The 15,036-nt window shown below is 38.3% G+C and overlaps 1 protein-coding gene across 2 annotated transcripts in view; it reads left to right on the top strand.

Annotated features, from left to right (window-relative positions):
- Nucleotides 1–15,036, top strand: part of LOC143027180 (uncharacterized) — a 99,726-nt gene that overhangs the window by 37,601 nt on the left and 47,089 nt on the right. For both annotated transcript variants that reach the window (XM_076188328.1, XM_076188329.1), the window contains exon 7: nucleotides 11,468–11,578. In XM_076188328.1, the coding sequence (XP_076044443.1) occupies nucleotides 11,468–11,578 (111 nt within the window). The remainder of the gene's footprint in view (nucleotides 1–11,467; nucleotides 11,579–15,036) is intronic.

The raw sequence follows: 15,036 nt of genomic DNA, 5'->3' as shown, positions 1-15,036 counted from the left end.
TTGCTATTTTCCAGGTTTATCTTTTCTCCATCTTTTCCAAGCTTTGTCTTGCCTATCTTTCACCTCACTGCATCTTCTGTTGAAGCCAGCATTTAATGTACACCCTCTCTTGTTTCTGTCTTGGTACATATATATTCACTCCTTCATTATGGATTTCCATCAAGATCATCCATTTCTCTTACACTTTTGTCTCTTCAATATAGAATTTTTCCAAATTTGCATTTTGAAAGAATTTTTTAAGTTTTCCAAAGTCCATTTTGTTGTATGTCAATCTTCATTTTCTGTACTTTTTTATTTTTCTCCATATATATTTCTTCCATTAGTTCAGCCTATATTAGTATGTGGTCACTCCAAATGGTATCTTGTATTTAATTTTATCTACAATTTCAGGTTCTGTTGTAAATATTAAATCCAGTCTCGATGGTTCTTCATTACTCCTGTATCTGGTATTTTCATTGACCCATTGTGTCATTGTATGTTCTACGGTCATGTCAAGTAATACATTTCCCCATAATCCTCTCCGCCTTCATTGTCATCTCCTCCTGACAGATTTCTTTGCAATTAAAATCCCCCATATGTACCAGGTTACCTCCATCCTTTAGTATCTCATTTAATGAATGCTTTGTACCATCTAACATTTTTGAAGGCTTGTTCTCTTTCAAAGAGCTCATTTTTGGGGGCACATAAATCACCACAAACTTTCTACTTTTCATGTCACTGTCTTCAACTCTTATCATGATAATTTCCACACTGTTTTCACCTTCAGTATGCTTTGTCATATTTAAGTTTTTCTTGGCCAAGAACATGATTCCTCCTCCCTATTTCTCTATTCTGTTTTAACCCAATAATTGTATAACCAAAGTTCAACATTATTAGGTGGTATTAGACCACTTAATTTTATCTCCACAATTCCCAATATGTCTGGTTTTTCATCTGATAGGCAACCATTTAGTTCATTCAATCCTGAGATTAATCTATGTTAAAATAAGCCATTTTTATTCTTTTCTTTCTCCATCCTGTTTTCTGTTTCTTTTGTTTCACTTTGATGTATCCTCTAATAGAACTCCTTGGTTTCAGTCTCCATTCTCTTCAAGTTTTTTTCCTTAGCTTCACCTCCTAGTGTCTTCTATTTCCACAACACTCATTTCTCTTTTTATCCATATATTGTTGTAATGTTCACGTCTTTCCATCTTACCTTTACTAATATGTCTTCTACTACCATTTGTGATCTTAGTTTTATCTTGTGAGGTCAATTTCTTTCTTTTGAATATTACCCCATTCTATACATGCATACATACCAAAGGCTTTTTTCCCCCTTATAAGGGAAGTGAAGATGAGAGTGAGATGAGAGTAAAAGGGAAGAGATAGGTAGTATGTTTGTGAGAAGAAAGATGGATGTGTTGGCTTTGAGTGAAACTAAGTTGAGAGGGAAGGGCGAGTGTAAGTTTGGGAGTGTAAGTGGGAGGTTATCAGGAGTGAAGAGAGGGAGAGGAAGAGAAGGGGTGGCAATACTAGTAAGTGAAGAGAGAGGTAAACATGTAGTGGAGTGGAAGGAGGTTTCATCAAGGATAATGTGGATGAAGGTGAAACTGGGAAAGGAGATGTGGGTTTTTGTAAGTGCATATGGGCCTGGTAGTAAGAAGAGTGTAGAAGAAAGGGAGGCTTTTTAAGTAGATTTAAATTAATGCATAGAGGGATTGGGGAGAAACGTCAATGTAGTAGTACTGGGAGACCTTAATGCTAGGGTAGGAAATGAACCAATTGATAGAGTGGTTGGGAAATGTGGAGTCCCAGGAAAGAATCGTAGTGGAGAGTTGATGGTGATGTGTCTAGAGCAAATACAGTGTTTTGGAAGAAAGTAAAGCATAAGTACACATGGGAGAGGGTGGTGGATGGAAGGGTGGTAGAAAGAGCGTTAATTGACTATGTAGTGGTAGGTAGGATTATAATGGGAAGAGTTAAGGATGTACATGTTCTAAGAGGAGAGAGTGGGGGAATATCAGATAATTTTTTGGTGGAAGGTAAGTTGAGAGTGGAAGATAGATGGAGAAAGAGGAAAAGGACAAAAGGTAGGGAGGTGCTTAGAGTAAACTCTTTAAGTCCATCTGCTCCTGATTATCTTTTCGCATATGAGGGAGGTTGTGTTTGGCAGCATAAACACAACCTCATTTTTGTAGCACATAACATTAAGTGACACTGGGTGACCTGGAGCATTATCTAGGAGCAGGAGGATTTCATTTTGGAGGTTCTTCTCTCGTAGGTATGCCTGTACCTCCATCAGGAAACAGTGGTGAAACCAGTCAATAGTGATGGTGTTGGTTGTCCATGCTTTTACATTATGCAAATACATTTGATTGTATTTTTAACGAAAAGTGCTATTCCTCCCCCACTCCTGCTAACCCTGTCCTTGTGAAAAAACTTATATCCTTCTATCTCGATTTCCGGAAGGAAATGTCTATCAGCCATATTGATCCAGGATTCAGTAATAGCTATAATATCAAATCTCTCTACGCATGCTTTACCTTGCAGTAAATAAATTTTATTTATTACACTTCTGCTGTTTGTATAGTAAACTTTTAGTTTATCCTCCCTCCACCTAATTTGGTGATTCTTTGCTCCGTTCATCACTGAGCTGTTTCTATTGCCTAAACTATATTTTGATACTCCTCCCCCCAACTCCCACATAATCTTCCTGTAAAAACCCTGAAGGATATCTACTTCTCACTCAAGGGATTCAGCAAGGAACCGAAATCCTCTGGGTGACAAGTGCACCCTGTCCTTTGTATAAGATAGCACCAACACTCCAAATTGACATACAAAGTTTGTCCAAATTTGAACTACCAACCCTGAAACAAAGAAGAGAAAAAGGAGATCTTCTGACTATTTATAGGATCATGAAAGGGATGGAAGTCCTAGATAGAGATGATTTATTAAGGTGGGACAAGAGAAAAACAAGAGGACATGAAAAGAAACTCGAAAAGAATAATTATAGAAGAGATCAGGAAAAGAATAGCTTCCCACACAGAGTGGTGGATAACTGGAATAAATTAGATAAGGCAATAGTGTGTGCAAATACTATTCAAGAATTTAAGAACAAACTTGATGCTGAAAAATACAAAGATGGGTCACTATGAGCATAGCTCCCTTCCTGTATAATACAACTAGATAAAATATAGATGATTCTTACTGTGAAAGTGATCCCAGTTGTTGACAAATGCCCATCCATTGGCCTTACAATATTTTGCCAGCATGCAATTCATCACAAGAGCCCTGGAATGCCACATGCTTCCAACTCCATGCCTCGGAAGGATTCCACACACAACAGGAACCCCTCCCTTATTCCTAATCTTATCTAGCGCATCCCGAAACCATGCACCCCCCTGAGGCCCAGTACTTTGATGTAGTGGGGGGGCTTCCGTGTAGCAAGGACGGTCTGAGCTGTGCCAGCCAGGTGCAACCATACTGGAGAGGTCAGCCCCAAGCTACCAGATGAAAACTGAGCCAAAAGATTTTTTTTTTTTTTTTTTTTTTGGGGGGGGGGTGTAGTGAATAGATAGGGGGTCCCTCACCCTTTTCCTTTGTGAACTCCCCTATCCCTATCCTTCATATTTGCTACCCTACTCTCCTTTTTCACCATTTTTCTCTAATACTTGTTAAGGAAGGTTCTGGTATCTTGGTGCCTCCCAAGCTACATGTCTGAACCCAGTCAAGTGGGGATGTATACTGCGAGGTCACTACTCCCAGTGAGGGCCGAAAGCTCACCGACTGGGGAATGCATGTTTGCGAGGCAGGTACTAGGCTACCGACTTCCTTTCTCCCTAGCCAGTACACATGCAGAGTGACTATGCCGGACCCATCCTAAATGAGACAAAACAAAAGAGGACAAACTTCCGGGTTGACAAAGTCTCTAACTCGCCTCCGAGACCCTGCATGTGTAAATAGTCGTTTCTGGAACTTCCCGACTCTGCAGAGACTTTTCTTTTATTGCTTGAGGCATCAGGCAACTGCAGTATCTTCTTAAATGTACTGATCCTTCCTTCTCAATATATGGTGTGGCTTATAAATATATACGATCATGGCGGCTGTTGACGCTACTCATTCTAAACCCCCACCATTACCTGATCCTCCTCCTAAACCCCCTGATCCCTCTCCTAATATTGCCACCCCAGGAGTAGGAGCTCCTAAAATACCCGAAGATAACCTGCCATGTACTGTATCAAATGGAGACGAGAGAATTCTTTATATTAATTCTCTCCCCTCAGACTTGAATTGTTCGAAACGCGCCGCGTATCCTTGGGTAAGGAGTACCGAAGAGTTTGTATCAGGGAAAAATTAATTTTCCTGCGAAAATTACATATTGTTCTAAATTTTTGGAGATGTTTGGAAAGTTCGGAGAAATTAAAGTTATAAAGTATTGTGAAACTAGAAATTTTGAAATTTGGAGAATATGGATAGAATTTGCTTCTCATAAGGATGCCGTTAATGCTTTTAAGCATACATCTTTGAAGAGCTTAAAATGCATTTTAATTCAAAAAGTTCTCCACAATATTAATGTGGACTTATTTTATCCAGATAGAGTTAATGAGGAAACAACAGAAAGAAGTGCTGAGAGGACACCTCTACCTGCCAGGTGGCTAATTGTTTCAACAAATTCAGAATTTTGTAATATCTTCCATTTCAAAAAACATTTGAGATCAATGGTAGGAACAATTAACAACTCTGATATTACCAGGTTCGGAAAGAACAGATTTTTGGTTTCTACAAGGTCTTATAGACAAGGGCACATGATTTATAAACTTAAAAACACAGATATAATAAAAGAGGTCAAACCACACTATAATTTTAGTTATGCCAAGGGAGTAGTTTTCATTCAAGATTTATATGACCTGTCTGATGAGGAACTACTTGAAATGTGTGATGATAAAATATGGAAATTTTTCAAGGTACCAAAGTCAAAAATGATTATTTTTACATTTAAAAATGATCAAATTCCAGTATATATATACATTGACAGAGAGAGATTTCATGCCAAAACTTTTAAGAATAGACCACTACAATGCTTCAAGTGTTTTGGCTATGGTCACTCATCAAAGGTATGCACAAAAGATCAGCTATGTGCAATCTGTTCATTACAAAAACATGAAGATGATTGTTCTAATCCTACATTATGTATAAATTGTAAGGGAAATCAGTGCTAGATATAAAGAATGTGAGTCATTTAAAAAGAAAAAAGCAGCTATAGAGAAAGCTCAAGCAGAACACCTAAGCATTGGCCAGGCAAAAAGACTTCTGTTCAGTAGACCTCAATATAGTGATGTTCTAAAAAATGGAAATTCAATTAAGAATCGACCTATTAAATCCAATCCCAATCCAAAACTTCAGCCTTCCCCCTCTGAGCTTGAAGTGCATTCAACTTCTCAGACTTCATCTCGGAAAGCTCCTTCGTCCCCTCTCCAGGGGACTCCAAAGGCCTCTCAGGCAGCTATACTGCCTGATCTGGGTAATTCCCAGAATGACACCTTGATCAAAACCCCTCTCCAGGGGACTTCTCAGGCCTTACTAAAGACCTCCCAGGCAGCTTTACCACCTGATCTGGGTAATTCCCAGAATGACCCCTTGATCAAAACCCCCCTCCAGGGAACTTCTCAGGCCTCGCTAAAGACCTCCCAGGCAGCTTTGCCGCCTGATCTGGGTAATTCCCAGAATAACCCCTTGACCAAAACCCCTCTCCAGGGAACTTCTCAGGCCTCACGAAAGACCTCTCAGACAGCTTTACCACCTGATCTGGATAACTCCCAGAATGACACCTTGATCAAAGCAACTCATACAGCTCAGGTGCAAGATGTGGAGATGGAGCCTCAAAGACAAAAGAGACCCCGTACTCCCTCACCATCAACTAAATCTTCACATCATGGTAGGACACCAAAGAAAGGAAATAGCAGAACTCTCGAGAACCTGTCATATTCCTCTACAAAACATAAACCGAATCTTCCCAAAACAAACCATTCCATACCTGGAAAACCAAATAAAAAACCATCCAATAACAAATAATGGCCCTATGTCAATGGAACATGCGAGGTTTCCATTCAAATAGAGAACAGATCCGGGTTCTTTTTAAAGAACATAATTTAGCCGCCATTTGTCTACAAGAAACTAAACTGGGCAATGTTATACCCAACTGTGGACACAACTTTACATTCTACAAATCTCCACCTCCTGTAGGTGAATGTGCTCATGGTGGCACAAGTATTATTTTGACCAAGTCATTACCACAAAAAGCTGTACAATTAAACACGATACTACAAGCTTGTGCAACACAAATCTTCATTAATAAATGGATCAGTTTGTGCTCCCTATATCTAGAACCTGACTTAGAATCTCGATTAGTGGACAGAGATGGTAATCCAAGGCAATTAGAAGTTAACGATTTACAATCACTTTTAAACCAACTACCTCAACCTTTCATTTTAATGGGGGATTTTAATGCAAAGCATACATTATGGGGAGAAAATAGATGCAACCATCGTGGACTTTTAATTGAAGAACTACTAGACTATAATGATATAGTTTTAATGAACAATGGTTCCCCCACAAGGTTTGATGTAGTCTACAACTCCAATTCTGCAATTGATCATACAATATGCTCATCATCTTTAAGATTAGATTATCAGTGGTCAGTGGATGATAATCCCTATGGAAGTGACCATTTTCCCATACATCTTAAGTATGTCCAAAATATACCCTCCCCATGTTTGCCCAAATGGAAGACAAAGGAAGCAAATTGGCAACACTATGAAAGATCCACCAAAGTCACTCGTAAAGCTAATGATTTCCCTAGTCCTTCAGCTGCATACGAATATCTAACTAGTATAATGACTGGAGGAGCTATGCTATCAATTCCCAAAACAACAGGGAAACCTCGACCTCCACTGATACCATGGTGGAATAGTAATTGTGCCTTGAGCAGAAAAATTACTAGAGCCTGTTACAAACGTTATCGAAGACGTCCAATCCTGATAAACAGGTTGATATACAAGAGAAACCTTGCTAAACAAAAGCAAATTTTCAAAGAAGCAAGGGGAGAGACGTTCATAAGATACATATCAGAATTAAAGTATAATTCCCCATTTATTTTAGTTTGGGACAGAATACGCAAACTATCAGGGAAATTTTCCCCCTCCCCCCTGCCCATTCTAAAAATCAACTTAGTTGTTATATCAGATGCAAGAGAAGTGGCAGAGGCATTTGCACAGCACTAAAACATCTCAAGTGCCAGTAACTACTCCCCTGAATTCCACAGTATAGGAACACAACAGTAGTTACTCCGCCTGCTTGCACTAATGCTGAGGCATATAACACTCCATTTAACATCATCGAATTTGAACATGCCTTATCTTTATCTTCACCAATAGCACCTGGAGAAGATGATATCACATATGGAATGATTTCCCATCTACCTCGGGAGTCTAAAAAATTCTTTATTGATGTTTTTAATGAATTTTGGTGTTCAGGAACCTCTTATAAGTTGTGGAAAATCTCTGTTATAGTTCCATTTTTGAAACCTGGAAAAGACCCAAGTGATCCCAAAAGTTACAGGCCTATAGCTCTTACCAGCTGTATTTTTAAGATCTGTGAACGAATGGTGAATATTCGTTTGGTGTGGCTCCTAGAATCAAAGAATTTATTATCAGAGAGGCAATATGGCTTCCGCAAAAACAAAAGTACTTTGGATCCCCTATTATATCTCACACGTGAGATACAAAATGCTTTTGCAATCTGAAATCAGACCATTGCAGTGTTCTTCAATTTGGAAAAAGCTTTTGACACTACCTGGAGAGCCAGTATTTTAAAACAGCTAGCAGATTGGAATATCGGTGGCAATATGTTTAACTTTGCCAAAGATTTTTTATCAAATCGATATTTAAAAGTGCGAATAGGCTCTACCCTATCATCAGAATATCTACAGGAAGAAGGTATTCCACAAGGAAGTGTCCTTAGCCCAACCTTCTTTAGTGTTGCCATTAATGGATTACTTGAACAACTCCCTGTCAGAGTAATTGGCCAAGCATTCGCAGATGATATTATTTTTATATGTAGTAAATCTACAGCAGTGGAAGCCTGTATCAAAATTCAGAATGCAATTAATGCTGCTACTAAATGGGCAAATAATAAAGGATTTAAATTCTCTACTGAAAAAACTAAAGCTATACGCTTTTGTAGAACACAAAAAAGGGAAGTAATCCCACCATTATTTTTAGAAGACTCAATTATAATATATGAAGACAAAGTTAAATATTTAGGAATTGTTTTTGACAAAAAATTAACTTTTGCTGACCATATAAATGAGACAGCAGTTAATGTCAAACAACGATGTAACATTCTTAAAGTTGTTAGTGGCATGAATTTTGGAGCTGACCGTACTACACTATTAAGATTATATCAAGCCATATGCCTAAGTAAGATTGATTATGGCTCTCAGGTTTATGCCTCAGCATGTAAGACACTATTGAAAAAACTGGATGTAGTACACAACATGGCGCTATGCATTTGTACTGGGGCTTTTAAGACTTCTCCTGTTGAAAGTCTTTATGTGGACTCTGGTTTTCCCCCTCTTTCCATTCAAAGGGAAGAACAGGGTCTCAGATATATGTCAAGAGCACTAACTACACATTCTAATCCAAACTACAAGTATATAAAACAACCTATCGACAGAGCACCCACTAAACCTACTTTGCCTAAGCCCCTTGAAGTGAGATTAAACAATAGTACAAGAGAGGGCCTTATTCCTCCTCTAGTTATGGAAATCACTTCTGCAAAATGCCCTCCGTGGTGTAGGCCACCTATAAACATTTGCCAAATGAAAGAAAGCAAAAAGATCAACTCAAGTGCTCAACTGAAAAGTAACTTCTTAGCCCATATTTCTAAACACAACAACTCGATTGCTGTATACACTGATGGGTCAAAAACGGCTACTGGAACTGGATGTGCTATCATCCTTGGAGAAAAAATAATTAAAAAGAGCCTTCCCAATCAATTCTCAATTTTTAATGCAGAAATTTATGCTATCTATAGCTGTCTAAAATTTATTTTTAACACAAGCAGAAATGAGGATTCATATATTATTTATTGTGATTCCCAAAGTGCATTGACAGCACTACAAGGATTGATACTCTCAAATCAACTTATCCAAGAGGTGCAGAATTGGCTGGTCCTCCTGCACTCTCGAAAATAAGTTGACATAAAGTTCTGCTGGGTTCCTTCACACGTGGGAATTCGTGGAAATGAGCAAGCTGATACAGCTGCCAAACAGGCAGCTTCCACCCCGGGTTCCCGCTCTATAAAGGTTCCCTGTGAAGACCTAAAATTTTTTAATAGATCATACTGTAGGATCAGGTGGCAGGACCAATGGTCCAACACGAACAATAATTTTAAACTAAAGTCAATCAGACCTTCTGTCAGCCCCTGGACCTATACAGGGATGGACAGAAGGTCCAGCATAGTTTTAACACACCTACGTATAGGGCACACATACCTAACCCACAAGTACCTCCTAACTAGTGGAGCAGAGAGACAGGTCCCCCAGTGCTCCAATTGTAATATTAACATCACAGTGAGGCATATACTTACTGAATGTCCTCTCTATTCTGATCAAAGAAGAAAATTCAGTTTAGCCAATAAACCGCTAACAAGTATTTTAGGAATGGATGCCCCTGTAGGAAAGGTTTGCAAATTTTTAAAAGAGACGAATTTATTTTATGATATTTAATTAAATAGTTTATGTTTGTTGTGAATGATACTGTACTTCTGTTTGTTGTAGATGAGTAGAGAAGTAAACCTTACTTGTTATGAATGTGAAAAATAGCATCTACATATTTTGAATATATAGAATAACTTTTATGATTCTATAACTAAAATAGATTGTATATTAGTATTTTAATGTATAGATAACTGGTTGACATATATGCGCTGAATGGCCTTTGGCTCCGGCGCATGGCAAATAGCCACAAACTTCATAAATTCAATTCCGAAACCATGCAAATAATTCCTCACTCCTTAATTTACCTATGTCATTCCCACCAGCACTAAAACAAATGATGGGTTTCACACCTTCCCTGACTATACACTCTTCAATCCTGTCTCTAACATCACCTATCCCCACCCTGGGGAAACACACTTGGGTCCTATGCTTCCTATCTTTGTCACAAAAGGCCCTATCTAAATACTGCCCCTAGTTACATAATGATCCAAACTAAAAAGGGGGGGGGGAGTGTCAACAGTAACACTTGAGCAATACACATTACACAGTGAATTGTTACTTTGTATTTCTTGCCCTCTCATCTCACTGTCATTATATATTGACAAAACATATGATAAACCCTTCTAAATTTTAATATACATATACCAAGGGCTTTTTCCCCCCTTACAAGGGAGGTAGCTAAAGGAAGGCATAAATCCACTCCCACCCATTTCATCCCCACATACTCCACTCCCATGTATCACCCCTCCCTCCCTTTTTTCTTGGCTCCTCCAGGATGACAAGTCATCCCTGTATCTCACCCATTGCCCTGTTTCAGGAGCAAAGCAGTAAGACACAGCACATCCACAGCAAGGCTGCTTCATTTAATCAGTGATCCCCCCTCTCTCCCCTTATGTAGAAAAAGAGAAGATGGGGAGAAATCCCTTTGGGCTGTGTCAAAACATCATTCACTCTATCACCCCCATCCCCTACCCACCCCTTCCATGTTTCACAGCATCATCCGTACACAACCATTCTCCACTCAATCCTACCTTCCTTCCTCAACAGCCATTCCCCTCATTCCCAATGCCCCATTTACCCCATCCATCCATCTCATCTTAATATATGTTAGAAAAGCATCAAATATAAATGTCAAATAGAAAGCTAGTCTTATGCCATGTCCCTTTAACTAGGGTTATCACCTGTTCAAGATACTTTTTTTTTTTTTTTTTTTTTTTTTATAAAAAATAGTAAATAATGCCATATACTCTTACTTCATCAGTATGTTGTGCATACTTGAAATGATTTTCCACAAGTTTTTGCAAAGTTGTCAAAAAACTAAATTTTTTGCATACTGACATCCTTAAACATTACCTGTATCTCTCTTGGAAGATCACCTTTTCTTTTGGCAAGAGGATAAGAATGCTGCCATTATGTTCTTGTGCATGCCTTAAAAATTTACAAAATGGGGCAGAATGTCATGGGTCGAGTTATGCATTGACTTGGCCTCCGCTGTACAAGGGACAAAAGGCCATTGGTATATACTGTATGTGTACTTTTTGACTTTTGACAATGGCAAGTTTTTTTTATTTTTATTTTTTGTATTTATTCTCTCAGTTGCAACCATTAGGAAGAGCTCTGCTCTCTTTAAAGAGTTGGCTGTTTGCCTTATTGTTATAAAAGTGGTACTATTGAAAGACATAATGGTTTGATAATTTTTTATCCAAATAGAACATGTGCACTCTTGAAGAGGACAACATCTTAGAGGATGACTTCATTGAGAGCCTAAAGGAAGCTGTGTCTTCAGTGGCTCTTCCTCTACACAGCAACACATTAGTGCAGGTAAGAAAAGTGGTTAATATTAAAGACTCTTTATGACAGGAAGACTGTGTAGCATAACACAAAACAACCAAATCTTAGGAACAAATAGGTTGTACATTGAAGTCCCTCAGGGTACAATACTTTCACTGTTATTATTCAATCTCTTTATGAGTGATCAAGCTCCAGAACCAGAACTAAACACAAATGTTGTCTCACATGCAGATAACCTGACAGTAATAACCCAGCACAATAAATACAAAATAACAGCAAAGAACATTCAAGCCTACCTAAATAGAAACAGTGGCTCAAAAGTAAAAGAATGTAAGCTTCACCTCAGACATCAGCAGTGATGTTACTCATCACACAACCATACAAGGGAAGTAGCCAAGTCAAAAGGCATGTACCTACTGCCATCCATTTCACTCCCATTCATTCCATTCCCATCCACCTCCCTTTCTTCCCTCTCATCTTAGTTCCTTGCCATGGGTCTGCTGTGTCTTGCTGCATAGCTTCTGACCCAGGGCAGTGGGTGAGATGCAGGGATGACTTGTCATCCAGGATGAGCCGAGAAAAGAGGGAGGGGGTGATGAATGGGGGTGGAGAATCTGAGGATGACATGGGTGGAAGTAGATTATTCCTTTGATTTTGGCTACCTCCCTTGTAAGGGTTTCCCCTTACAGGGGAGGTCGGAAACAATGCAGTAAGACACAATACATCCACAGCAATCAGCAACCCCCCACACTCTGTCTCCTCAAGCAGAAAAAGAGATGGGGAGAAATCCCTTTGGGGTGTATAAAAATATTCACACATAAGTATCCCTTATCCCCCATCCCCCATCTCTCCCTTCCTTGCATTATAATATCTTTACACAGTCATTCTCTACTCACCCCTATTTCCTGCCTTCTCCCTTCCTTGCTCAATAGACATTCCTCTCTTGCTCAATGCCCCTTTCACCCTATCTATCCATCCCCTCAAGTTCACTCCTTCCACCTCTGCCTGTGTGCAATAGTAATATTAAATGGCCAAATCTTCCTTTTGGAAAAGAACCCTATAATTCTAGGCCTCACATTTGATACTAATCAGGGCTGTGGAGTCGGAACACAAAACCTCTGACTCCGACTCCGACTCCTCTATTTTTGGCACCACTGACTCCGACTCCTCTTCATGCAATTAACTGATTATGGCCTACATATTTTATAAAGCCTATACAACACACACACGCTCCAATCTTGAGTAGACTTATGTAATTATAACTGGTTTATATCAAAGAATAAAGATATATGTTATAGTGTGGCTTTCCTACCTTTGACCTCTTCATTAATACTTTATTACTGAAGTAGAGATTTTTTGAAAGGATATTGAAGAAGATTCAGTAAAATAGAGATTCTATAATGTACCTCTTGATTTAACTATATACTGGTACTGCTATGCGATTATTGCGATGGGCATTACTCTGGTTCTGGAACCGATCTTATCAATACGAGTACAATACAAGATACAGCTGAACATGTTTGAAACATGAAACTTTTTTTTCAACTTTAAATATCCTTATTTCAATAATTCAATGTTAAAAAGTATAGAGGGGACAAAGAAGGGGAAAGGAGAGAAGAGATAGTATTATTGCGTTAGTCTACAGTTGAAGTCATAATTATCCTACTGTTTGGCAACACAGCAGTGGGAGAAACCACCAGACTGATGGAGTGATGGAAACGATGCATATGGAACTTGACAGGAATTTACCTAGTTGTTTTTTGCGGGAAGGGGAGCTATGCTTGTGGTGTCCCACCATTGTATCTCGCAGTGTCTAGTTTGCTTTTAAACTCATGAATGGTTTTTGCGCATACTATTTCATTATCCAATTTGTTCCAAGTGTCCGAAACTCTATGTGGAAAACTGTTTTTCTTCAGTTCTCTTCTATAGCTATGTTTTTTTATTTTCTTTCCATGTCCTCTTGTGTTTCTCTTGTCTCTATCAAGTATCTCTGTGCCTTTCATGATTCTGTAGATGGTCAATAGGTCACCTCTCTTCTTTGCTCCAGTGTCAGTAACTCCAGTTTAGCCAATCTCTCCTCGTATGATAGGTTTGCAAGTGCAGGTGCCATTTTTGTAGTTGCTCTTTGGATTCTTTCTATTTTCTTTATATTCTTTTTGGTACTGGGGGACCACAATGTCGCCTCATACTCTAGTCTAGGCCTTATCAATGTAACCAATATTTTTTTTATCATGTCTTCGTCCAATATGCAATGCCACTTTTATTGATCTTAGCAAGTTGTAAGTCTCCCCGACAATTTTGTTAATCTGTTTATCATAGGACAAATCATTTGTGATAATTACTTCTGACGTGTAATTTAGTTAATTTAATCCTAAGATCAATCCATGTTATTATAGGCCACTTTTAGTTTTTTTCCTTCTCCATATAATTTTTTGTTCCTTTTGTTTCTCTTGAATATACCATTTTCTCAGCCTCATTTCTAACACTCCCCAGTAGAACTCCTTTGTTTCAATCTCTGTTTTTTTTCACATTTTTTCTTTAGCTTCATGTCTTAGTGTCTTCTCTCTCCTCAACATTCATTTCTCTTTCTATCCATATATTGTGATAGTGTTCACTCTTTGCTAACCTTCCTGATTTTGCTTATATGTCTTCTGCTACCATTTGTGACCTTAATTTGATCTTTAGAGGTCGATTTCTTTCTTTAGTGTATTGTCCCATTCTATACACTTTATTTCCTTTTCTATTTCTTGATCTCTGTTTTGTACTTCTTTTAGAATTGTTCTTGCAATTTCTGTCTCTTCTTTTTCTCTCAAGTACCTAATCAGACCATGTTTTTTCCTTTAGTCCATATGCTACACTTTTTCTTATCCACTGCATCTCTAACCCAATTTGCTTTTTATTTGATTACTGTACTTGAATAATAGTGTCTTTTGCATTCTCCTGCATTTGTTGTACTATTTCTTTAAAAGCTATCTTTTTGGTTTCTTGGTTTTCTTTCCATTCTTTTTTAATCTTTAGCAAATTCTCTTCTAAATAATTTTCAGTTTTGTTCTGCCCTGATTTCTCACCAATTTTGCTTGATAGACACTAATAACATTGCACTAGACCATCACATTCAACCACAAGCATTCCCCTTCCCACTCAATACAACCCAGGCATGTTTGATATTAAAAGAGTGCAAAGAAAAACCAAGGGACAAAATATATAATATAATAAGTTGCTCATTCAAAGAAGGAAAAATACCTGGTAGTAATCATCACAAATAACATGTCCCCTGATAAACAGATAAACAAAATTGTCGGAAAATCCAACAACTTGCTAAGATCAATAAAGATGGCTTTATCTACTTGGATGAAGAAATGGGGAAGAAAATACTGGTCACACTAGATAAGGCCTAGACTGGAGTATACTGCAACACTATGGTCACCCAGTACCAAAAAGAATATAAAGAAAATTGAAGGAATCCAGAGAGCAACTACAAAGATTGT

This window comes from Oratosquilla oratoria, chromosome 7, assembly GCF_046742065.1.
Source record: "Oratosquilla oratoria isolate Oo_2021 chromosome 7, ASM4674206v1, whole genome shotgun sequence".
Classification (NCBI taxonomy): Eukaryota; Metazoa; Arthropoda; class Malacostraca; order Stomatopoda; family Squillidae; genus Oratosquilla; species Oratosquilla oratoria.
Note: the sequence above shows the minus strand (reverse complement) of the source record. Positions and strands in the feature narration are given on the sequence as shown.